We start from the raw sequence: 26,033 nt of genomic DNA, 5'->3' as shown, positions 1-26,033 counted from the left end.
TCAGCATTTGTACTTTTATAGTATCTGTAAGTGATCAAAACTGATCACAGTCAGATCTATAATAGTATTAGTGTCACCTTAGTTCGCCCTCCACCCAAAACGCAGTGGCCTGATCGGTCGCCCACAGGTGCGTTCACCTTCGCCCGCCCCACCGCAGTGACAAAAATTATTATTTTTTCTTTGATCACTGCACATTCACTTTACACGCGCTGCGGCGATGTTTTGATATTTTTTATCAACCGCAGCGGCCTCCGGTACTTCGCTAGCCTCCCATTTGTAAGACAGGCTTGCTTTTTTTCTTGGGTAGTCTCAGGGAATACCCCTAAATTTAGTTGCCCAAATGTCAAACAGGGGGTATTCTTCTGAAGAGGCCTACAGGCTTCTGACCCAGTCGGATGAGGAATGGGAACCCTAATCTGATTAATCTAGCGGGTCAGAATATGAACCTGTAGAAAGCAGTGGCAGTCTGACCCAAAGTTCAGACGAGGAGGTTGAGGTCCCTGATAGCACCAGGCATACCCGGCCCCGTGTCGCTAGACCACAGGTTGCGCAAGATCCGTTTCAAGGGCAGCAGAGTGGGGCTGGCGCTGTTGGATTACGTGGTGAGGCATACACCAGCAGCGCAGCCCATCCTGGACCTAGTACCAGCACTGCCGTACAACATGGTGAAGTGGCGAGCACCAGAAGGGCAGTTGAAGCTGGTACGGTGGCACGTGCAATAGTTACCCCGTCGCAGCCACCGCAAAGACGGGCCCGTAGACCCCCTAGAATCCCTGAGGTGCTGGCAAACCGTGATTGGCAGTCCCCAACTTCAGCCGCACCTGTAGTTCCCCCTTTCACCGCCCAGTCTGGAGTTCGGGTTGAGACAGCTCAGATCGGTTCGGCCCTGGGATTTTTTGAGCTGTTCTTGACTGCGGAGCTCTTGGACTTAGTCGTGGCAGAAAGAAATCGGTATGCCCAACCCGGGAAGCTCTTATGCCCAGTCTTTCCGGTGGAAACCAGTCCAAGTTTCCGAATTTAAAAATTTTCTGGGCTTTCTCCTGAACATGGGTCTAACCAAAAAGCATGAATTGCGGTCATATTGGTCCACGAACCCAATTCATCACATGCCCATGTTCTCTGCTGCTATGTCCATGACACGATTTGAGACCATCCTGCGTTTCCTGCACTTTAGTGATAACAAATTTCGGATCTATGAGGGAAAAGATCAGATCCTGGAGCCGGTCGGTTGCCCTGACTACCTGGGGAGCAGTGGGAAGACAGTCTGGGACTTGGTGTCCCCCTTATTTGGCAAGGGGTACCATCTTTATGTGGACAATTTCTACACAAGTGTGGCCCTCTTCAGGCATTTGTTTATAGAACAGATTGGCTGCTGTGGCACCGCGCGAACTAGTTGCGCGGGCTTCCCCCAACGGCGCGTTACCACCCGTCTTCAACGGCTTGTTACCACCCGTCTTGCAAGGGGGAGAGGGCTGCCTTGTGTAACGAAGAACTGCTCGCGGTGAAATGGAGAGACAAGCGTGACGTTTACATGCTCTCCTCCATTCACGCAGACACGACAATCCAAATTGAACGGACAACCCGTGTCATTGAAAAGCCCCTCTCAGTCCACGACTATAACCTTCACATGGGAGGGATGGACTTCAATGACCAGATGTTGGCTCCGTATTTAGTGTCCCGCCGCACCAGACGCTGGTATAAGAAGGTGTCTGTATACCTATTTCAATTGGCTCTGTATAATAGTTTTGTTCTCTACAGTAAGGCTGGGAGAACTGTAATGAGTGCGGAGACCCTCAAATACCAGGGCAGTACAAACACCCCACAAATGACCCCATTTTGGAAAGAAGACACCCCAAGGTATTCGCTGAGGGGCATATTGAGTCCATGAAAGATTAAAATTTTTGTCCCAAGTTAGCGGAAATTGAGACTTTGAGAGAAAAAAAAAACTATTAAAAAAAATTCCGCTAACTTATGCCCCAAAAAATTTTTTGGGATGAACTCGCCAGGCCCCTCATTAAATACCTTGGGGTGTCTTCTTTCCAAAATGGGGTCACATGTGGGGTATTTATACTGCCCTGGTTTTTTAGGGGCCCTAAAACGTGAGAAGAAGTCTGGGATCCAAATGTCTAAAAATGCCCTCCTAAAAGGAATTTGGGTACCTTTGCGCATCTAGGCTGCAAAACAGTGTCACACATGTGGTATCGCCGTACTCAGGAGAAGTTGGGGAATGTGTTTTGGGGTGTCATTTTACATATACCCATGCTGGGTGAGATAAATATCTTGGTCAAATGCCAACTTTGTATAAAAAAAGGGGAAAAGTTGACTTCTGTGGATGGCACTGTTATGGGGGATCTGTGGATGGCACTGTTATGGGGAATCTGTGGATGGCACTGTAATGGGGATATGTGGATGCCACTGTTATGGGGGCTCTCTGGATGGCACTGTTATGGGGGGATCTGTGGATGGCACTGTTATGGGAGATCTGTGGATGGCACTGTTATGGGGGATCTGTGGATAGCACTGTTATGGGGGGGAGGATCTGTGAAGGATACTTTACAGGGGGGATCTATGGCTGACACTATTATGGGGGATCTGTGGATGGCACTGTTATGGGGAATCTGTGGATGGCACTGTTATGGGGGATCTGTGGATGCCACTGTTATGTGGGATCTGTGGATGGCACTGTTATGGGGGATCTGTGGATGGCACTGTTATGGGGAATCTGTGGATAGCACTGTTATGGGTATCTGTGGATGGCACTGTTATGGGGGATCTGCGGGTGGCACTGTTATGGGGGGATCTGTGGATGGCACTGTTATATATGTGCCATCCACAGACCCCCAGCCCATAACAGTGCCATCCACAGACCCCCCACCCCTTAACAGTGCCATCCACAGATGTCCCCCATAAAACTGACATCCACAGATTTCCCTCACCGCTCCAGTGCTGCAGTATACAAATATAAAATGTCTCATTCAATTAAAAGTGATTAAACATGCCCCCTCACTCCTAATATTACCGTACACCCTAACAGCTTCTGTACAACGCATTCATAAAGTAGGCGGCGCAGGCACGTGACATCAGGGAGTTACGCTGCCGCCCGCCTGGCCTCCTGCCTGCATTCTACAGAAGCTATTAGGGTGTACAGTAATATTAAAAGTGGGGGGGGGGCATGTTTAATCACTTTTAATTGAATGAGACATTTTATATTTGTATAGTACAGCACTGGCGCAGCGGGGCCGGAGTACAGTGACTGCACCGGCCCCGCTGCAATTGCTGGCCCCCAGCTCCTCCTCCCAGTCCCTCCCCGCTCGCTCATACATCGCAGCCTGCGGAGGGGAAAAGTGCATCTTATGGGGAGAAAAATACGGTATATTCTCAGTTCACTTCTGCAGTTTTCGTGGTGAAAGCATTTAGTTGCGTATTTCAGTACAAAAATATATATATACGCAGTTCACTTCTGCAGCTATATGTGGTGAAAGCATTTAGTGGCATATTTCATTACAAAAATAAAAATAAATACGCAGTTCACTTCTGCAGTTATATGTGGTGAAAGCATTTAGTGACATATTTCAGTACAAAAAGAAAAATATATAAGCAGTTCACTGTTGCAGTTATTTGCGGTAAAAGCGTTTAGTGATGTATTTCAGTACTAAAAGAAAAATATATACACAGTTCACTTTTGCAGATATATGTGGTGAAAGTGTTTAGTGGCATATTTTATTACAAAAAGAAAAATATATACACAGCTCGCTTCTGCAGTTATATGTGGTGAAAGCGTTTAGTGATGTATTTCAGTACAAAAAGAAAAATATATACGCAGCTCACTGTTGCAGTTATTTGCTGTAAAAGCCTTTAGTGATGCATTTCAGTACTAAAAGAAAAATATATACGCAGTTCACTTCTGCAGCTATATGTGGTGTAAGTGTTTAGTGGCATATTTCATTACAAAAAGAAAAATATATACACAGTTCACTTCTGCAGTTATATGTGGTAAAAGCGTATATTGGCATAATTTAGTACAAGAAGAAAAATATATTCTCAATTCACTTCTGCAGTTATATGTAGTAAAAGCCTTTAGTGGCCTATTTCAGTACAAGAAGAAAAATATATTCTCAGTTCACTTCTGCAGTTATATGTGGTAAAAGCATTTAGCGGCCTATTTAAGTGCAAAAAGAAAAATATATACACAGTTCGCTTCTTCAGCTATATGTGGTGAAAGTGTTTAATGGCGTATTTAATTACAAAAAGAAAAATATATGTGCAGTTCACTTCTGTAGTTATAAGTGGTGAAAGCGTTTAGTGGCCTATTTTAGTACAAAAAGAAAAATAGATTCTCAGTTCGCTGACGAGGGTGTAAAAGGACTGCACTTCTTCTTGATGCCAACATCGATCTGCAAGGCACAATGTTCTACACCCTATTAAGGCTCTCTTCAGCCCAAAAATAGCCATTTTCTATTGTAATTCACCGCAAATAAATTTGGATCAAAGTGAATCTTTTCGAAAATTCAGCGAACTGGCCGAATCAAATTTTTGAGAAATTTGCTCATCTCTACTCATTACATTAAATAATGTTAGTGCACAAAAGTCAATAGGGGAAAATTCTTCAAATATCCCGAAACCTAATGCATAGTGTAAAAATGAGAGATCAGGAATAGTTTTAGCCTCATGTTTACATCTGCTGTACATGTATGACTATTGTTTGCTGGGACCATATGGCAATAAACAGCTGACATCAACCTGCAGTGACCAGGATAAGAGATACATTTGATCTTGGCAATTGGCAATCTCAATTCAATTGTCAATATGAACTATGCAGCTCTGTATGTTCTTAGTAGCTGATATTTCTAAGCACAAGTTCATTACTAGCTTAGCAGGTAGGACAACATTATAATTTGTTATCTATTCTTCTTTACTATTTATGATAACAAGATTTTAAAACTGAATTTTCTGTTAATATTGAAGGGACAATATATAGATATTGATGACCTATCCTCAGGATAGGTCAATATCAGATCGGTGGAGGTCCAACACCTGGCACCGCCACAATTAGCTATTTAAGACTGCTGTGGGGGCATTGACTTATGTGGCACAGAGTGAGAGCAGAAGACCATGGATACTGTGTAGGTTCTGCCACTGGAATACTGAAACTAAGCTACAGTACCCCGGCATGGCCAATACACAATTTATGGAGCTGTCTGTCTCCAGCTCCATACATTGTAAATGGCTGATCAGTGGGGATGCAGAGTCTCTTGTAAATAGGGACAGACACCAACAGTGAGCCCTGACCTGGAACCCAGCCCACTTTCCCTACCTACTTGCAGTTCAAAGCCCTAAGTAGCAAGACTGCAACTGGTTGACAGTCCCTATGCTACTAAAGTGCAGAGACAGACAAACACCAAGAGACAAAAACAACACAAAGGGATAGTCATACAAAAATAGGTCATAACCAGGCAAACAACACAGTAGGAAAACGAGAGCCAGAGAGTAGTCAAAAGACAAGCCAAGATCAAATACCAGAAGGGATGCACAGTACAATTCACGTGAGACAAAGAGTGGTCAAAAGACAAGGCGAGGTCAAAAGCCCAAACAAATCCAAGAACTAGGAATCTAGCTAGTAAGCCCAAACAAGACTATAACTGGAACTGGTAGCTGGCCAGGAATGGGTTTAAATAGAACACTGAGTCCCAGGATCAGAACCTGATAGGTCATAACTTGGCGCTCCATTAGTCCGAACACTAGCACAAAGCAATAGAGCAGCTGAGCAATCATCCCACTGCTAGACTCCTCCAGCACATGCCCACTGTGGGGAGAAAGAACATTGCATCTTGTTGCTAAGGATGCTGTCACGTTACAAGGAGGCGTGGCTTAGCAGCACATATCTCCAGGTTCGGTCACTCCAAAGCTGGAGATCTCACCGTTAGAGCTCGGACAGGTAAGTTTGTGACAATTTCTAAACTAATATAAGATGCTTTATATGTTCCTGTGTACAGATTAAATAAAATAAAATAAAAGCATTATTATTTTTAAACATGATGATGATTATAGTAATGCTCATTATATACATGTTTACTTTGTTTTTCCTCATACAATTAGTTAAATCAACTTTTTTTTTTAACAATAATATCAGATGGTAATACCAGCAGATTGTCCTTTCCTGTTGTTCCATTACATGCTAATGTTGTAATTTTATTATGATTATTTCTCATCAAAACCTGGCTAATCCACTGCTGAATGAACCAGAATAATAAACATAAATGATGATAATAATAACAATAATCATAAAATATTCGAGCTTGAAATCACATCTAAACATAATGCAAGCAACTATAAAATTATAGAGAAGGAGCGGATAATAAATAAGAAAGTGTTGCCACTTACGATTTTGAGTCATCCCAAAGAACGCAGTATGGCTTCAGAGTACCCTGAAAAAAAAAGAAATGAAATTATTATTTTAGTCTTTGAACACAAAACTAGAAATTAATATATGTGCTGCAAATGTATATTCTATAAATGAGGGAGCAACCATTTAAGGACATTATGCACAGAGAAATAAATTACTAAAACATGTTATAACAATAGTATGGAAATTACTGATATGCAAGTTATGTTTTTCAAGACACAGATAACTGACCTAAAAAAAATTCACACTTTTGATGCTATTAGATTATATTAGGCTACTAGGTTTTCTACACATTTTCCTGACTTGTTCACCAAACGGCGGGACTTAGTGGAAAGTAGCAAGGGTTAGGAGGTAAAGGGCCTAGCCTAAGGCATTATAATTCTGGCATACCCATAGCTGGTATAGAATTAGACAAACAAGTTTAACCCTGCACCATCACCCAGCCTGAGCCACTGTTAAGACTGACTTGGTAGAGGAGTTTACGTAACAAGATATTCATATACAGAAGATGATGTTATTGCGGTAACTATAATACTATTTACATAACTGCAGAATTTATGAGGCAGAAAGGCAAGACAAGTGGTGACACTCTCTTTGGGTATTGTGTCAGGGCTGAATAGTTGGATTCAGCCTTGGAATCCTTTCTACAGTAGAGAAATAAGTTTTTTTTATCTCTAGCATGAGTCCAACGGTAGTCATGGAAACCAAGGCATTTTCAGTCTACAGCTTTCCTTCAGAGTAAACTTGGAGGGAAGAGGTAGTCTAGGACTATGCTGACGTGTGTAATTAATGTTTGAAAACCTGCGTGGCATTCACAAATCTCATGCATTGCTCTACAGCCCCTGTTAGGTGTCCGAAGTACAAAGCTGTCCTCCCTTAGAAGAAATGTTTCTAAAGGGAAATAGCTCCGTATGTATCCAATCCAATCGAGTATATCAAGGCCCAAACCAAGAAAGTTCAATGTTTGCCTCTGTATTACATCAGAGGCCTACAGATGTACAGTAAGCCTCCAATGCACTGTGCTAGGGGCTTTGTTACAACTCTGTACAAAATGGAGCTGTAATAAAGCCACATGGACAAAACCTTAGGAAATGGAACTAGTGGACATAACTGGGGATGCCTCTTACCAGTAGCTATTCTGATGTGGCAGGCGGAAGACTAGGTGTGAAGGAATAAAAACCATCATTATTTATACATTGCATGTGTAATCTGTCCTGTGTCAAGCTTTTAATGGCTGTCATGGCAGCAGACTGGGCAGTCACTTTGAAAACCTATTCAGAATTTTTCTTAGTAACAATGTACTATTGTTCTATGTTTGTCTTCTCTAGACATCTATGTTGAGAACACTTAACATCAAGTCATTTTTGGCCTCTTATGTATATTAGCTGTCCATACTGTGCTATAAGATCTGCCGTTTTGTTGGATAAGATATAGCGGTATCTGGGGGCATCTGCATTTGTGAAGTAGTTGATAACTGGTAATAAACATCCTTTCACTGAACAAGGTGCTGTAAACTAAGTTTATTGGCATACTAACAAAACCACTTTCAGTATAAAAACTGTTAATAGTTGGAAAAACTAGATTAGAATTCAATAGAACTTCAATTAAAAGAATCGGATCTTAGCATTAAAGGGCTTGTCTTATTTCAGCAAATAGCATTTATGTATCATGTAGACAAAATTAATACAAGGTTATTACTAATTTATTTATTATAACCACTTATATAGTGCTAACATATTCCTCAGCAATTTACAGAAATCACTGTCGCTTGCTGAGTTGGGGTCAGAATCTAAGTCCCTTAACAGTATGTCTTTGGAGTGTGAGAGGAAACCGAAGAAGACCCACTCAAACACAAGGAGAACATACAATTTCCATGCAGAGGTTGTCCTTGGTTGGATTCGAACCTAGGATTTCAGCATTGTAAGGCACCAGTGCTAACTATTGACCCCCTTTGCTGCCATACTAATGTATTGTGATTGTCCATATTGCTTCCTTTGCTAGCGTGATTATTATTTTTTAAATCACATTATACACTGCTCATTTCAATGGTTAGAACCACCCTGCAATCCAGCAGCAGGTGCCAGCATCTCTGGTGGCCTGGAGTGTGCATAGGCCAGCACTTTTTCCTATAGTGTGCAAGCATAACTACCACTGCTGGATTATAGGGTGGTCGTATCCCCTGAAGACGAGCAGTGTATAATGTAATGGAAAAATGAATCAAGCCAGCAAAGGAGGCAATATGGATAATCACAATACAATAGTAAATGCCTTGTATTAACTTTCGCTACATGATAAATGCCATTTGCTCAACTGAAACAACCCCTTTAAGAAACGTTGTTTCATGTTTACCATTTCTATTATATGGATTTTAATAAATTTGGTATGCTGTTATCTCCATCTATCACATCCATGTCTATTATTTATGATAACTACTGAAATATGAACTTTTGCCTAAGTAGATAAACAAAGATAATAATAACATCAGATTTATAAACATTTGTATCTAAACTACAGGGGCTCGGTGACAGTGATTCTTCTTCATGACGTGACTCATTGTAGCAGTTGACTTTGATGACTACATATACTACACACAATTAGTAGTAAAGCAATGTAGTGAACTGACAAGCAATATAAAATTGGGCAGGTTTACTATTGTAGATGCCCTTGAATTCCGGCTCAAATTGAGGCAGATTTCTGATGCTCACTCCTTGTGCCACATTTTTTAAGTGTTTTAGACAATTTTTGCACCTTTGATTCAATAAACAATATGGCTTAGCATAATGAGCCATGGCTTGGATGTTGCAGTGTGTGCCAAAATTGCACCAATATTTTGCTGAAGGTAAGCAAGTCAATAGGCAGTGTAAAGTTAGACAAACCTATCAAACTTTTAGCAATTTGCACTAATTTTATCATCAAGCATGAACCACTATGATAAATTTTGTGCATCTTTAGACTTCCTAAAATGACACTGTATAAACATTAGACAGGGTTAGGTAATCTGCCTCAATGAACATAAAGCATTGTCCATGCTATGCATAATGTCCATATGGAATGAAATTATCAAATTAAGGACATTCACTTTTGTCGTACTGCTGATGGAGCTCACTGTAAATTGCTTATGCCACAAAACCTAAGGGCCGGCTAATGTAAATCTAGTATTGTCTCCTTTCCCATATCCTACACTTTAACCATGTTTCCTTGATTTTCTATGATGATAAAGGAAAGGAACAAGCAAATAATGCAGTATGTCATGGTCATGTAGGCTCATCTGGCATCACATAGCAATGTCCTTGGTATATGATGCACATAATACAACAAGCTGAGGCTGACTCACTAAAAGTATGTTTATAAAATATGTAATAAGAATAGACAACTCTTCTAGTCTTTATCAGTGCTGCTGCCATGGTCAGGGAGAAAAGTAATGTGCTTAGGAAATTAAATTGACCTTTTCAAGTATTGTGTTTTACTGTTTGACTTACCTACTAGATGGATGACCTATTCCTAGAATGATACTCTTTAGTCTTGCATATTACTTTTACATGATAAGATATTATACAGTATAATTTCATAGCGACTCTATAATTATGAAATGACATGACTATGATCAGAGATCTTTACAGAGTCTGATTAGCATTGATATATCTATAAGGGTCTTTTTCACAGTGGTGTTAGGCTAGCCCCTTCATTAGTTTTGCTTTTCAACTTTTAAAGCATTGCATGTACTATAGAATCATCATATATTGTTTTTATTTGCTTGTTTTTTTTTCTATTCTTCAGAAAGTAAATGTATTCAAGTTGCGTGACAGTTTAAAAAAAGCTGTAGGTCAAAGGCATAATGTCTTTATAGAACTATCCCCCTATCTATGTTTTTGGACAATGGTTATTGATATATTAAGATAAATCAGAGTTATGAGTGAGGCCTGAGGAAACGCTGTACACATGAAAAGGCCGGTGCCTATCTACTGCACTGTACCCAAATCTGAGATGTTTTTTTGTGATGAAAATAGAGCTGCAAAAAGAGTCAGTGAGCGTCGCTGTTTACTTATACTAAGATTCATGTATTAATTGTCCACTGAGCACTGCGGTTGATCACATAAGTTAGGGATGCCGATCCTGTATTGGATATCACATTCATGGCAGTGCCGACCAGGGACTTTGCTTACTGCATTATAAATCAGAGTTGTGTTTGCTCTAGTTAAACTCAGCAGCTCTGCCTAACGATCATGTGATTGCTGGACAAATAGAAACAGGCGGCACCAATGAAACTTCAATATTAAACTAAACAGTCTCTGATCAAAAAAGGTAGCAATGACCAGTTGTAATTTCCAAAGGCAAACTTGTGGACTATATAAACCATTAGGTTTGAAATAAATTGTATGAAATATATATAGTTAGAGTATCATCCTTTCAGAACTTTAAAAGACACAACACTCCATTTCTCTTCATCTATCAGATATGGCATAGCCTGCTCATGACACTGAGTAAAGAATAAAACTCTTACACTGGTCCCACTCTCTTAGCCTTGCTCTATTTTCCCTTTAAATCTTCCCTAAAGTTTATTAAGGGCAACTTTTGCTGTTTCACCATGTAATATTTTGCAAGATGATACCGGCTCAAGATATTGTGTGCCATAATTCCAACAACTTGAGTTTATTGACCTGCTTCTATCAAGCACCTTTGTATGCATTTGTTTATCTGCTTTGGTTACATTTTTTTGCAATAATATAAATGGGCATTATTGGTAATATGATATAATATGATAGTTCTATTGATATGGTCATCAAACTATTTGTTCTGACCCAAATTGAAAGGGCCCCAATTGCCCAGAAATGTCATGTATAATAATCTGGGGTCTCCAAGGATTGTATCCTTGGCTCCAAAAAGTCAAGTAAGTATTAGGAATGTCTAAGTGACGGTGACAGATTTGTTACACAAAAAAATATTACTTTTTGAACTTTGAAATAGTTTTTTTTTTTTGTCGACTATGAAGTACAAAAACATGTTAGGCTGCAGGCATTCTCTGATATAATGATATTTTTTAAAATTAAAATTAACTAACTGATTAAGTCCACTTTAGTTGCAATAGATAAAACTATGAAGCAACACCCAGCAAAATGGCTGAAAGCTGATAGTATTTGATGAAGTTTGGAGAATTGGGTGAATCATATTAATAATAAATTGAGTACTGTATCTTTAAATGCTGCACTGCTTAAAAAATGGATGCCAGACTGCCTGAGGCAGCCTAAGTTACAAAAAGACACCCTCCTATTCTGTCTGTAAAACCTCTCTCTGTCAATTAATTAACGTATTTTTTGCTTTATAAGACACACCTGATAATAAGAACCACCTAGGTTTTTGAGGAGGAAAATAATAAAAAAAATATTTAGAACCAAAAAGTGTGCTTTTGGTGGGTTTTGAACTAATGGGGGATCTGTGGCTGATGCATTGTTAAGGGGGATCTGTGGATGACGCACTGCTATGAGAGATCTGTGGATGAAGCACTGTTATGGGGGGATCTGTAGATGACGCACTGCTATGAGGGATCTGTGGATGATGCACTGTTATGGGGCATCTGTGGAGATGACACACTGTTATGGGGATCTGTGGATGACACACTGTTATGGGGGATCTGCGGATGACACACTGTTATGGGGCATCTGTGGATGACACACTGTTATGGGGATCTGTGGATCACACACCGATATGGGGAATCTGTGGATCACACACTGATATGGGGATATCTGTGGATGACACACTGTTATGAGGGATATCTGTGGATGACGCTATTATAGGGGATGTGTGCATGATACACTGCTATGGAGGATGTGTGGATGACACTGTTATGGGGGATATGTGGATGACACTGTTATGGGGGAATATGTGGATGACACACATATATCATCCTATGCTGGTCCCCCTAATGGCCCTATGTGCCACAGTATTACTTTATTAATGTGTCCCCTCATGTCCCTGTGTGAATAGTGACCCCATTACACTGGGCCCCGCTCACAGTAGTGTTTAGATTCGTATACATATCGGCACAGGCAAAGGTAAGGCCATTTAACAGAGTGCCGCTTATATGAGATGAGAACATTTTACGTTAACTACATTACTCCAGTGCCAAGCTCATTACCATCATCATCCACATTAATAACCCGTAAACCTGTTCTGTTGGTTATCTTGGAAAGTTTCTATATCTGGACATCTACAGCAGCTACCCATTGCTTCTTTAGAAGACCATGGGATCAATAGACCTGGCCATTAATCTCCCTAGCCTCTGCTGCAGCATTAGGACGTCAGTCTTGTACCATGACAGCATGCTGTATGAGTTCATAAGCAGCTTTCTAACGGCTCTCCATGGGGGACCGGGAGGCTTCGCTCACAGCCTCGGCTTTCTCCCTGGGCTCCAGGCAGCCAGCTGGACCAACGCTGCTCACTGTGCGCAGTCTTTATATGTAAGGTTTATTTATGTAATGCTCAAGCAGTGGCTCCCTCTTTGTTAAAGTACCGTAATCATCTGTAGTAGTACTCACTAGCTCATTCAAAGCAGCGGTCAGGCCTGAAGCGTAACGTCACTCACTCAGTTAGTCACGCTCCTGCTCCGCCAGCTTCATTAATCAAGTGGGAGGAGCATGACCGAGTGACGTTACGCTGCCAGACTGACTGCTGCTTTGAGTGAGCTAGTGAGTACTACTACAGACGATCACAGTACTTTAACAAAGAGGGAGACACTGCTTGAGCATTAAATAGACTTTATATAAAGACTGCTGTGAGCTGGGCCCGTTTAATGGAATACAGTGAGTGCACCGGGCCCCATCATGAGTGCACCAGTAGTTGCCGACCTCCAGCCCCTCCTCCCACCCCGCTTACTGTAACTGATACATCGCAGGCCACGCTGTGCAGCATAGTGGCCGGCGATGTATCAGTGTCAGCCATGTAAAAATTGCACCATTCACTTTATAAGATGCACTGCAATTTCCCTCCCACTTTTGAGGGGAAAGAGTGCATCTTATAAAGCGAAAAATATGGTATATAATCTAACTCTTGTCTTCTCTTCACAGTGAAATAATCTCCCGAACCCTAAACTAGCTACTTTCTGTGTTCTAACAAATATGCTATCCCTCCAATATACAAGCCCAGAAGAACATGGAAGATTCTAGCTGAAATTTTATATTGTGTCTATGACATGTATATTGTGTCTATGACACGTCCACTGACACCCCACAGTCCCTCATGATTGACTTAATATGACTGCTAGACTTTATGGGCAAAGTCCACAGGAATGGCCATTTGACCCTCTTTCATCTTCTCATCCTCTCTATATTCTGTTGGCAGAAAAATGGCATATGCCGCTTTGATTAAAAGTTTAGATTTATTAGAAACTGAACTTAAAAAAAAAAAAATTGTGAATTAATCAATTCTGCAATCTCTAAATATAACTTTATTATTATTGTAAGTTGTATCTTAAATCTCCTATTAAGGTATACTCATTTAAGATAGCTATCAAGGTAGATGATAAAGAGATTCAATAGTAATACGGCCAAGATTTATATAAAATAAATGCAAGCTGAATTGTAATTTAGCATGCAAAATATGTTAGACTGAACCTGCGACCTTGAAAATGCTATCCAATCTGCACACAGCATTTTATACAGAGGAGATTGACTTAGTTTTAGATTGATTAGGGGTCATAGATTGAGAGGTCTTTCTAGTTATTAACAGCCTTCCCTGTATAAGTGTGTGTACAAATATACAACCGCCCACTGGACTCTTATTACTAGAATTAACAGAGATTGAAATCAATAAATTGCAAAGTACACATAATCTTTTCTCATAAAACTACAGTACATATTAATGCAGTATATATCAATCTGCTCAGCTTCTGCTGAGTAATGTGCTGCCTACTAATCAGATGGCATACTTATCTTGACAGGTTCCCTTTAAATTATTAGTTATTAAAATCTCTTAAGAGGTAGCATCTCACATACTGTATTCTAACATAAGCGCTATATCAAATTCATTGCAAGGACCCCTATATTAGAATTATAGCGCAGTTTTTTAGTGTAATTTTTCTGTAAACTGTAAACCTAAAAATGTAATTAAAAGCAACAAGAGAAGTGAATGAATGAAAGTGGATAATGCTACAGTGCATTCCTTTGGGAAGAAATGAATGGAAAGTGACATGGACAGGCATGTATGATGAAAAATAGCGATCACTGACTTGGAAATGATTCCATGTATTCTACAGCTTAGTGCATTATGCGGAAAAATAGAGACAGTAATCCACTAGTATTCAGCATATAAATTCTATTGAAAGTAGAAAGAGAACGGTGATTTTTTTTTTTTTTTTTTATTGTGTCAAACTAAGCTTACTGAGCTACAGACTATAAAGCTGACAGAATAAGCAATGGCAGGTTTAGACACATCAGCATTTACATCCTGAAATTTATGTAATATTGTCATGAAATATTTACCCTAATTTGAGGCAAATTTTGTAAGCAGGAGATCTGTGAACGATACATAATACTGGTTACATAGGACTAAACAGTGGTCATTGTTAGGCCAGGTTCTCATTGGCATTATGGAATTCCGTTATAACAGAGTTATAACAGAATATAACCAAATTGTAGAACAGAGACACTCCATTTTTGCTCCATCCTAATACATGTTTATGGGGACACATAAAGGTTCTGTTTGGTACCATTATACATGACGGAAAATGGAATGGAACCGTTATGTGTCCCCATAGGCATGTATTATGACGGAGCAAAACATAATGCCTCTTAAAGGCTTTAGTTTAGCATTCTGAACCCAAAAAAGTAATAAAATCACAATAGGTGCTTGAACACAAAATAATTAATAATCAGATCCCACAAAAACATTTAAAGGGTCACTGGCTTTTGGTAAAAGACATATCAGAAGTTTTGATTGGTGGGGATCTGAGTACTGAGACCACCATGATTGCTAGTTTGAGGAGAGAGAAGATTGTGCATATAGTACTCTCGTTAAGGGTCTCAGCCCTCAGAACCCCACCAAACAAAACTTTTAACATGTCTCTAGTAGCAGGATCTGAATTTTCACTGTGTTCCATCAGGCAGCTCAGCTGATGGACTCCTTATCTCTGATCGTTGGCCTTATAAACACTCATTTTAGCTCAGTTCTGATCTTACTGAAATAAGTGTGGCTTAAATAAGTGTTTTTGACCTTTTAGTAATTTAGAGATAAGGTTTATTAGATGACCGGCACAAAATGAAAGTAAAAATTGCAATTCACCCTTTTTGACAGAACAACTCAATATTTTTAGTAAAAAACAATGGAAAATTTTTATTTTGCCCAAAATGAGTAAAATGCAATCGTAAAAAATTGCCCCAAAGGTGTATATAGCCTTTAGTGATAAGCAAAGTAATAAAAAATTCAGCTTGGCTGCTTTGACGAATTTCAATTTGTGACAAATTACTTAATCAAGAAAAGCATTCCTTTGTATGTAGCGGGTGCAATGACGGGGAACAGTGATTGCGTCGCCCCCTGTCATTGAACCCCTAAAATACTGCATTCATTGCTGATTGCGACATCAGATGCTACAATTGGGGGCTTTCAGGGGTTAATCTGGTAAATAAAAAAACATACTCACCTTATCTATTTGCTTGCAGAGAGGCCGTTGCTGCCATCTTGGCTGAAAAAAACATGCAAAATCTCACACGGTGATGGACGTCATCACCCTCACCTTGCACAGTGATGTCACCCCGTGCAAGATTTTGCACGGTATCTTCAATCAAAATGTCTGTGACGTCCTTTCCACGAGCAAATGGATGAGGTATGTTTTTTTTCTTTTGCCGACATCTCAGGAAACATAGATTAATTACCACAAAGCACTAGGAAATTTGGCTTCGCAGCAAAATGATTTTTTCCTGAAATTTAGATTAAAGTCAATTTGTTTGGCTTCGATTTGCTCAACACTAATAGTCTTTAAGTATAATAGTACAATATTATTTTTTATTTCACTACATGTTTAGATATTTTCTCATAGATGATTTCTGTGCGAGCTAGAATAATGGGTTCAGTTAAATATTTGCCCCATTTCAGTTCTTCCTAAGACTCACAACCTTCCATGTACCTTTTTCTTTATAAAAGCAAGGTAACCCTAACATAGTCATCTTAATTGAACAAAAAAAGGCTCTGTTTTTATTGCTACAAAAATCCAATGAACATAAAAAATCTTTATGGTCTCAAAGGCGTATTTTACATTCATTTTTTTGTTCATACGTTTCTTTACATCTTCTGAAAGAACGGTTTTGTTGTCAGGAGCTATTACACTTCAGTGTAGCAGTGCAATCAGGGATTATGGGTTTGGTGGAGCATTCTTCCAAAATCACAGTTGTTTTGAAAGTGTTCTTGTGGCAAGAGATGAGTGGGAATGTACTTCACTTATAAGGTATATATTCCCTTGCACATGCAGACTAAATAATTGACAGGTCTTTTTTATTGCTCTGATTTAAAGACTTTCTGGGGGCTTCTAAGATTGCAACTTTCATAGTGAAGAAAACAATAACATCAAATAACAAAAAGGAAAATGTGAGATTATAAAACAAAATTTACATATGACACTGTATGTATGCCATACACATTTACAGATTTTCTTAACATTTCTTTTTTTCAAAACAGGATAACAGAAAAGGACAGTACATATTAAAAATGTTCTTAATGGTGATAAGTCATTATTATTTTATTATCTCTATCAAGAGAAGTAAACTTAAGCCCATAACATATATTCAGAGTAGTCCTTACAAAACACGTTAAAAATAAACTGCCCCAACTATAAGTACACAATTTATTGTATCTTATTTAACTATAAAATATTTTCTGTATTATAGTGTTGATCCATCCATTGAGTATATTTTTAGCTCAGTGGACAATTGTATGGACATAAGCATTAACTCTTTCCCTGCCAAGGATTTATTTATTTTGTCCTTGCAGGGTGGCATCTTAGGCCAAGTAATTTTTTTGTAAATCCTTGCTGCTGCTGCTGCTTGTTGGGTCTTAGCCTGAGCTTTAAAACAAGACCAGGATGGCAGATATAGCCACTATAAATCCTTAGTTAGAGCCCTTAGAATTTTGAGATTGTCAGTTTTAATGCAAGACATATGAATCCCTAGCTGTAACATAGCCTGAGATATGCCAGGATGAAGCAGCCTCCCCCTCTTCAGCTGGAAGATACCTAGCCACCATCATTTATCCATAAAATACAATTGTGGACAGCTCCTTATAATTGTTGCTGCGCTGTGGACACTGGCAGCAGCTTATTATGGGCACAGTACATTTTTAACAGCTCACTAGGTAAATGTTTTTCATGACAGCAGTGAATCAGCACTGAAGCAATGAGACCAGGGTCTACTGACAACTTCATGTTTGTGTCAATCTGGTTCCCACACCAGGTGCTTATCAGTCTCTTCAACAACCTCCACAATGGATATCCCCCTATCACCAACAGAAGCAGGGCAGAGTGTTACTTCCACTCTTCCTCCCTCCTATCATATGTGTAAAATAATTGTTACCATGCTGTGTGAACGGTTGCCATCTCCAGCTGGACAAGGTAGTCAACAACATTGACAAGAACACTGTGGCTGTGCTGCATTTGGGAGAAATAACACTTGGTCCCTGTTGTGTGGTGCATGTGATAATTGCAATGATGCGATCATTTTTTAAAAAGTACCATGGCTTGCAGAAGGTGTTGACCATGTCCAGGAGACAGTTCTTGCATTTCAGCCTTTCTTATGTAGCAAGGAATAGCAAGTCTGCTATTGCATGGCTTGATCCACGACATTCCAACTATAGAATGCCACCTTGCATATACATATGTACAAGCAGTGTAAAGTGGTGAATTATTTTATCATGCATCAGAACATATAGCAGGGATCATGTGTTGTTTTTAGGTCTGGCAGGGGCACCTCATTAAAGACATGTTTTGCATAGTTAGGCCCTTTGAAGAGGCCACCAAATTTGTTAGTAAGAGCAATTGTGGCATCAACAATGTCATCTCCAGGATATTTATCTTAGAGCAGATGCTCACACTGAGGTAACAAGGGATTGTAGAAGAAGAATAGCTTCCACATCTTTCTGACCACCCTTTAGCTGTTGCGGACACACACGGAAAATTTCCCATGAAGGAAAAAGTGGAGAAGGAGGATAAGGATGAGTAGCTACCACTGGTGGAAGAAGAGCATAAGGAAGAGGAGTCGGTGGTGCAGGCAGATGAGGCTGAATGGTGATGATTACAACACTGACTATGATGATATCATTTAGTGGGGGGAGGGGCGAAGTGAGTGTTTTTTTCTGATAACACTATGGGTGTTTAAACATCATCTGCCTCAAACAAGGGACAGTTTTTGGAATGTTTTTTTATTTTATTTGAATACAGCATAAAAGTATGATGGGGCAGTGTAATTTTAAACAGACTGTTGGTCGACACCATCAACCATGTGTTTACTAATAGCTTTATATGTCAGTGTTACTCTGACGTCATTTGCTATTGCTTTCATAATGGTGTTGGTCTTTACTGGGGTTTAAACATTTAAAGAGAAATTTAAAATAAGAGAGAATACATGAGAGAGAAATATGACCCCTAGGAGACCTCAGAGTGTCATATACTTATTTTCGATTTCGGTAGAATTGATTTGGACCTGAATCAAATCTTTTGAATAATGAGCCAGTAAATATAAACTTTTTCCTAATCCTTACATCATCCAAGAAACATGAATTACAACTTCCTCCTGCAGAAGTCTGCACTAGATAATATGTAACATCATTTTAGCCATATGAAGTATTTATTTGCGTCCGTGTCCTGAGCAGTGAGAAACCCTATGTCATTCTCCATCCCCTCAGGACCTGCACTGTGCATAACACAGAAAGATAGTATGGCCTAGACCCTTTAATAAGCACTAGACAATGTACATTTCAAGAGCAGCAGTACAAATATTGTCAAGTATGAACGTATAAATGATTTCCGGAAATGACTATTGTGTATTAAAAATAATTTCCGAAAACCCAAACTTCAAGACAAATTTGCAATGCTTCTTGCAATGTCAGCCCTGCTTGGCAGTTTTCTAATAACAGTCTAGTAAAGAAGTAAGGACTGTGTCAGAGGATAATTAATGACCTGTGTCCTATTCTAAAAGCAGTATCTAAACACTGGCAAAGCTGATGAAGTCTGAAGAAAGAATTGCTACAAATACAGAAAAAGTTAATTCAATATTTACACTATTTCTATTTCAATATATGCTTGCCTGCAAAATATATGAATGCTTTGTAGTTAAAATGGGCATTTTCCCAACTCTGTATATGTATACACTAACCTGGTAGACAAATTAACTCATATAAGCCAAATCAGAGACCCATTTGTAGACAGCACTCTTTCGGGGTTGTTGCCTCTCATCAGTGCAAAACAGTTCACTGTCTGGCTGAATGGGATGCTTTTGGTGTAGCTCCTCGTGGGGGCCAGAGGTACTGATTTTTATATAAGAGGATCAGAGGTATGTGAAGATTAAGGGTCTTTTTACACATGCAGAACGAACATTCATATAAATACTCAGTGGGCGATTTATCATCTCCCTACGCCACAAAAGTAGCATTGAAAATTCTCAAACTACATGCTTGCAACTTTTTAAATGTGAATTTAAGAAAAAAAAGTTGCAAAGGGTGAGGAAGTAGATGCAGCCACTGGCCAGCAGCCACAACAAATTTAGCAAATGAAGCCTGAAATCTACGACAGCTCAGAGCTACCATAGATTTCAGTTTAGGTGCACGGATTGTCAGAGGATGTACCTAATTTATAACAAGGCCTGTGCCTCATCATAAATTAGGTGCATCCTCTGGCTGGACAGGTGGTATCAAGAATGGAGCAGAGGGATAAGTGAATTTTCGAAAATTTGTTTAGGGTCCGATTCGTTTGAATTGCATTTGCAAAATCAAAAGTGCTCCAAGCAGCATTCTCTCTCTATCTCTTTATCTCTCTCTCGTCACTCGAATCAAATCACTAGAAATTCTTTTCTATAGAAATCAATTTGCTCATCTCTTTTTTTTTACGGCTATTAATTTGTGGTTTTAGAAAATGTACCTTGCCTAAAGATGTGGCTTTTTTAGCCCCCCGACTCCATATTGGTACCATAGTTATGAGGAACTATTAGCAATTTCATTATTAACAGAGTATCGCTTTATAATGATTTTCTTGTCTTTCACTGTATTCTACATGAGATATATGAAATTATTGAGAGAGAATATTGGCCTGGCTGTTACAGGGTAGCAGTTTACACACTTTAAAGTTGTATTCTTGTTTAAATCCACATCTAAATATCACGTCAGTGTATGAAAAGCCTAAGTCCGCATCCATGCAATTGATAACATTTGTATTCTATATAAAAGAAATATAGCACAGACAGAACTTGTTTTCACTTTAGCCTCAGGTTTTTTAGACCTGAAAAAGATTTTGGTGATATTTCAGTTCTCTGATTATTGATTTTTTTGTTTTGCTTTGGATGTACTTGAAGAAGTGTTGTTCCATCATATGAAGAAATGTTATTGAATTGAACATCTTACAGATTCATAGCCACGTTCCCAAAATATTAAAGGGCATGGTCAGACTGTGAGTAAACTGTGGTAAAAAGGAAAAAAAGTATTATAGCAGTGATACCTTTATTGGCTTACCAGTAGGGTTAAGCGAATCGAAGTGGAGAGTCATGTGACCAGGCAAATCACCTCCAAGTGATGTCTCCTCCATTCAAATTCACTGCACTGTGTTTCAAAGGAGGAGACATCAGATGGAGGTGATTTGTCTGGTCATATGACCCTCCATTAGCGGCCATCTTATGGACAGGACCTTTGAGTGGACAGCACAAAAGACTTGGCAAACAAGGGGGCACACCTAATCAAATATAGAAAATGGCACAAAGGCAACATTAGTAAGCGCCTTATAATACATACTCATTGGTCAACAGTAGCCAGAAAGTGGTCAACCCCTTTAACATTAAAACTTAAAGTAATCGTGTCACCTCAAAAATCAGTTTCAAATAAAGCATTTCGCCATGAAGGGTAGTACATCGTGGACAGAGCCTCTTCATTTAGTGCTCCATTGCTCCACCATAATGCCACCCACTATCCCTACGATCTTACAGCAGGTAGTGATGACACAGGGGAAGCCAGATACACTGAATGGAGCAGACCCACCCATGCTTCATTGTAAACCTTATTTGCATTAAAATACAAAGACGCATTTCTCAGGATTGTAGCCCCATATTTTCACAAGGATGTCTTGGGGCAGGTACCCTATGGCCATATGCTTACTTTGAAAGTGATTTAATCTTAATGGGATTTTCTCATGACAAATTCTTCTTAATCTTTAGAATACAAATAGTTTGCTGAAGCTACAGATCACTTCTCATGTCTCCTGTTTAATTTTAGTTAGTCATTGTTCATATACCACATATAGCTAATCTAAGAAGCTAATGCTCAGGGAAACATTGATTTATTTCTATTTGTGCAACCCATACATTTCCCTTTTTTATTTTGTAGAGTCTTGTAAAAAATAAGACTTAATCAGTGAAACAGAGTTAAGACGGAAAAGATAATGAAAAGAAACATGTAAACTTGAGCTACTGAAAATCTCACTCATAAACTCTCACCAATTCCTTTCAGAATAATTCTACTCTTCCCAGATGTGATACAGCAACAGAAAATATTTCTCTTGATCACAATTTGTCAAATTGAGCAGTCCCTACATACAAATACCCCTGAGTCTGTAATAATACTTTGTGCTGCACCTATTAAAACAGCCTAGAGGCTGTATACCTTCCAGAGATGTAACACATCAAATTTTCAGGCGTTTGATTACTAAATAAACAAAAGAGAAGGCGCACCATAGGGTGAAAACATATGAAGAAAGGTAAAATAAACTCCAAATTGGAGGCTCACCTTAAATGGTTATGTAAATGATAGGCACAACACTAATGATGGCGTGTAGGGAATAAAATCAATCCACAATAGACAGGTAGGTATGCAGCCACGGATGCAGGTCTCCACAGATGAGCGTGCCTCGGCCCTCACGGTGGATTAATACATGGTAAAAGGAAGAGACATCCCTCGGCGCAAAGAACCAACCAGATGCAGATGAAGAATCTTCAAAAATGTTTATTGCAGATCCACTGATTCTGCAATAAGCATTTTTGAAGATTCTTCATCTGCACCTGGTTGGTTCTTTGCGCCGAGGGATGTCTCTTCCTTTTACCACAGAGACGTAACACATGGAATACTTGTATCACTGGCTGAGGATCTAGACTTTGTACAACTCCCTATTAAAATTGAAGGAACTGGTATAATTTTAAGGTTGGGATGAGGAAGGGGTACAGTATTTTACCTACTCCTTATAAACACGACTCTTCCTATTTATAGTCAGAGCTACAGCTATACCATGTAATGTGCCTTGTTGCTGTTGAGTAGGTCTATATAGGAAAGCAGGATTTATGGAAAGTTTTTTTAGCCATCAGATCAGCACTTTCAGAGGTCAGTTGTTGTGAATTGTTACTGAGTACCATAGCCTATTGTTATTAGGAAATCCATAATATGTAAGAAATACAAATGAGCCCAGTTCATTTTAAATTAGTAAAGTCACAAAGGTCTGATTCACCCTGGAAACTCTTTACTTTATTGAGACACTTATACTGATGTCAAAATAACTTAGTGTAATTATTTAGAATACTTTTTAACGATATGACCTCATATTGTTTGCACAAAATCCCATGCTATGATTGCTTGATTTATCTCTATCTATTGAAAATTATTGCAAATCAGTTCTTAGCATCACCGTGTTTCTTGCAGATAATTGACTTACAGAAATAATGTAAAATATTACATCAAAATGTTGTCCTTTATACAATTCAATATCATTATGAGTGACACAATGTAAAGGGGTTAATTTATTTTTTGTAAACCTCGTCTAGTCTCCTACAGGACATAATAGTCTACCTACTAAGTCTCTTCAGTCTCCATGTTCCCTTTGCGCTCCAATGTTTAGTGAAATCGGCGAGACTTCAGAGATAACAAATTTCACCTCACCAGAGCCCATACATTTGAATGCTGTACACTTTGCAATGTTTTTATGTTACTCACTGTATTACAGTAACTGTATTCCCTAACTTCCATCCATAATCGGTTTCTTCTGTTTGTTTGTTTTTGTTCCTGTTTTGCAGCTATGACCCCTATATAGGAAAATGGCTGCTTTGCTTCCCCTGTCCAGCCAGCATTGTGCGCTCCCATCCTGTCTTCTACTGTGCAGACTTCACAATATGTTCGGCGTCTGCGCAGTATAAACTGTTCTCTGATTCTAGTGCTCTGTCCTATGTAAGCAGCTGCCAAATGAATCAAACATATGCACTGTAAAGTCCGTTGTTCATCCATAGGTGCAGAATCGAGTTGTGACTGCACTGATTGAACAAGGGTTTTCCAGTGCACAGTCGACCCCAATTCTTCTGATAAGTAAGGATCCTGGATTTACGGCATAATCTGCGGATATGCTGTACATCTGCGAGATAGTCCAATAATACCACTTTAATGGCACAAATGCCCACTTACAGAATGCCTACATTTTTAGACAAGAGTTCCGAATAAGCTGTTATATGTGTATACTGTACATGAGTTATAGCACTATATCTGCCTGTAGTATGACTTGTATCTGGAATGTTTTAGCTCTCTCCTTTGTAGGCTGCATGTCTAATTCTCGGTTGTCTCTGAGCGTGTGGGTGGAGACTACATGCACTAGCTGGAGACTGAGACTACACATGAAGGCAGCAGTTTCTTCTCACCCTCTCACCATATTGGAAATTACATAGGTGTACTGATAAGTATAAGTGTGAATAAAGCACTTTGAGGGAGATATAAGATTTACTAACACATTTCTGTGTTTAGTCTCTATACACTTCTTTCCTCCCCCTCATTCCCCTCTCCATAGACTTCTATGGGATGATGTCATCTAATCTCTCAGTGAGCAGGAAGTCCTTCTTGGTCTCACAAGGCTGATTTCTTACAAATTTCAGAAAGATTGTTAGAACAGGGCATTTTATTTGCAAAAATATATCACAACGTTTGTTATATTCACCTGTACTATTGAGTTATGCAAAGTTGTGTGACAGTACAGTGACCATTTAACCAGCTCAGCTCCCCTAGCTTAAACCCCCTTAATGACCAGACCACTTTTTACAATTCTGCACTACACTACTTTCACGGTTTATTGCTCGGTCATACAACTTACCACCCAAATTAATTTTACCTCCTTTTCTTCTCACTAATAGAGCTTTGATTTGGTGGTATTTATTTGCTGCTGACATATTTCCATTTTGTTATAATAATCAAAATTTACCAACATTTTTGCAAAAAAATGTCATTTTTTCACTTTCGGTTGTAAAATTTTTCAATTAAAACTACATTTCTATATACATTTTTCTCTAAATTAATTGTTCTACATGTCTTTGATAAAAAAAAATGCAATAAGTGTATATTTATTGGTTTGGGTAAAAGTTATAGCGTTTACAAACTATGGTGCAAAGATGTGAATTTCCGCATTTTGAAGCAGCTCTGACTTTCTGAGCACCTGTCATGTTTCCTGAGGTTCTACAATGCCCAGACAGTAGAAACACCCCACAAATGACCCCATTTCGGAAAGTAGACACCCTAAGATATTCGCTGATGGGCATAGTGAGTTCATGAAAGTTTTTATTTTTTGTCACAAGTTAGCGGAAAATTATAATTATTTTTTTTTTACAAAGTCTCATATTCCACTAACTTGTGACAAAAAATAAAATTTTACATGAACTAACCATACCCCTCACGTAATACCTTGGGGTGTCTTCTTTTCAAAATTGGGTCACTTGTGGGGTATTTATACTGCCCTAGCATTTTAGGGGCCCTAAAGCGTGAGAAGTAGTTTGGAATCCAAATTCGTAAAAATGCCCTGTGAAATCCTGAAATTACTCATTGGAAATTGGGCCCCTTTGAGCATCTTGGCTGCAAAAAAGTGTCACACATGTGGTATCGCCATACTCAGAAGAAGTAGGGCAATGTGTTTTGGGGTGTATTTTTACATATACCCATGCTGGGTGAGAGAAATATTACTCTAAAAGTCAACTTTTCCCATTTTTTTTATACAAAGTTGTCATTATAGAGAGATATTTCTCTCACCCAGCATGGGTATATGTAAAAAGACACCCCAAAACACATTTCCCAACTTCTCCTGAGTACGGCGATACCACATGTGTGACACTTTTTTGCAGCCAAGATGCGCAAAGGGGCCCAATTTCCTTTTAGGAGGGCATTTTTGGACATTTGGATTCCAGACTTCTTCTCACGCTTTAGGGCCCATAAAATGCCAGGGCAGTATAAATACCCCACATGTGACCCTATTTTGGAAAGAAGACATCCCAAGGTATTCGGTGAGGGGCATGGCGAGTTTTTTTTTTTTGTACAAGTTAACAGAATTTTTTTTTTCTCACAAAGTCTCCCTTTCCGCTAACTTGTGACAAATAATTAAATCTTTCATGGACTCACTATGCCCCTCAGCGAATACATTGGGGTGTCTTCTTTCCGAAATGGG

The 26,033-nt window shown here is 39.1% G+C and overlaps 1 protein-coding gene across 2 annotated transcripts in view; it reads right to left on the bottom strand.

The window, feature by feature from the left end:
* The window catches only part of ADGRB3 (adhesion G protein-coupled receptor B3), a 1,058,998-nt gene that overhangs the window by 310,435 nt on the left and 722,530 nt on the right, over positions 1–26,033 (bottom strand). For both annotated transcript variants that reach the window (XM_044289463.1, XM_044289464.1), the window contains exon 16: positions 6,382–6,425. In XM_044289463.1, the coding sequence (XP_044145398.1) occupies positions 6,382–6,425 (44 nt within the window). The remainder of the gene's footprint in view (positions 1–6,381; positions 6,426–26,033) is intronic.

This window comes from Bufo gargarizans, chromosome 4, assembly GCF_014858855.1.
Source record: "Bufo gargarizans isolate SCDJY-AF-19 chromosome 4, ASM1485885v1, whole genome shotgun sequence".
Classification (NCBI taxonomy): Eukaryota; Metazoa; Chordata; class Amphibia; order Anura; family Bufonidae; genus Bufo; species Bufo gargarizans.
This window is presented reverse-complemented; position numbering and strand designations above follow the sequence as displayed.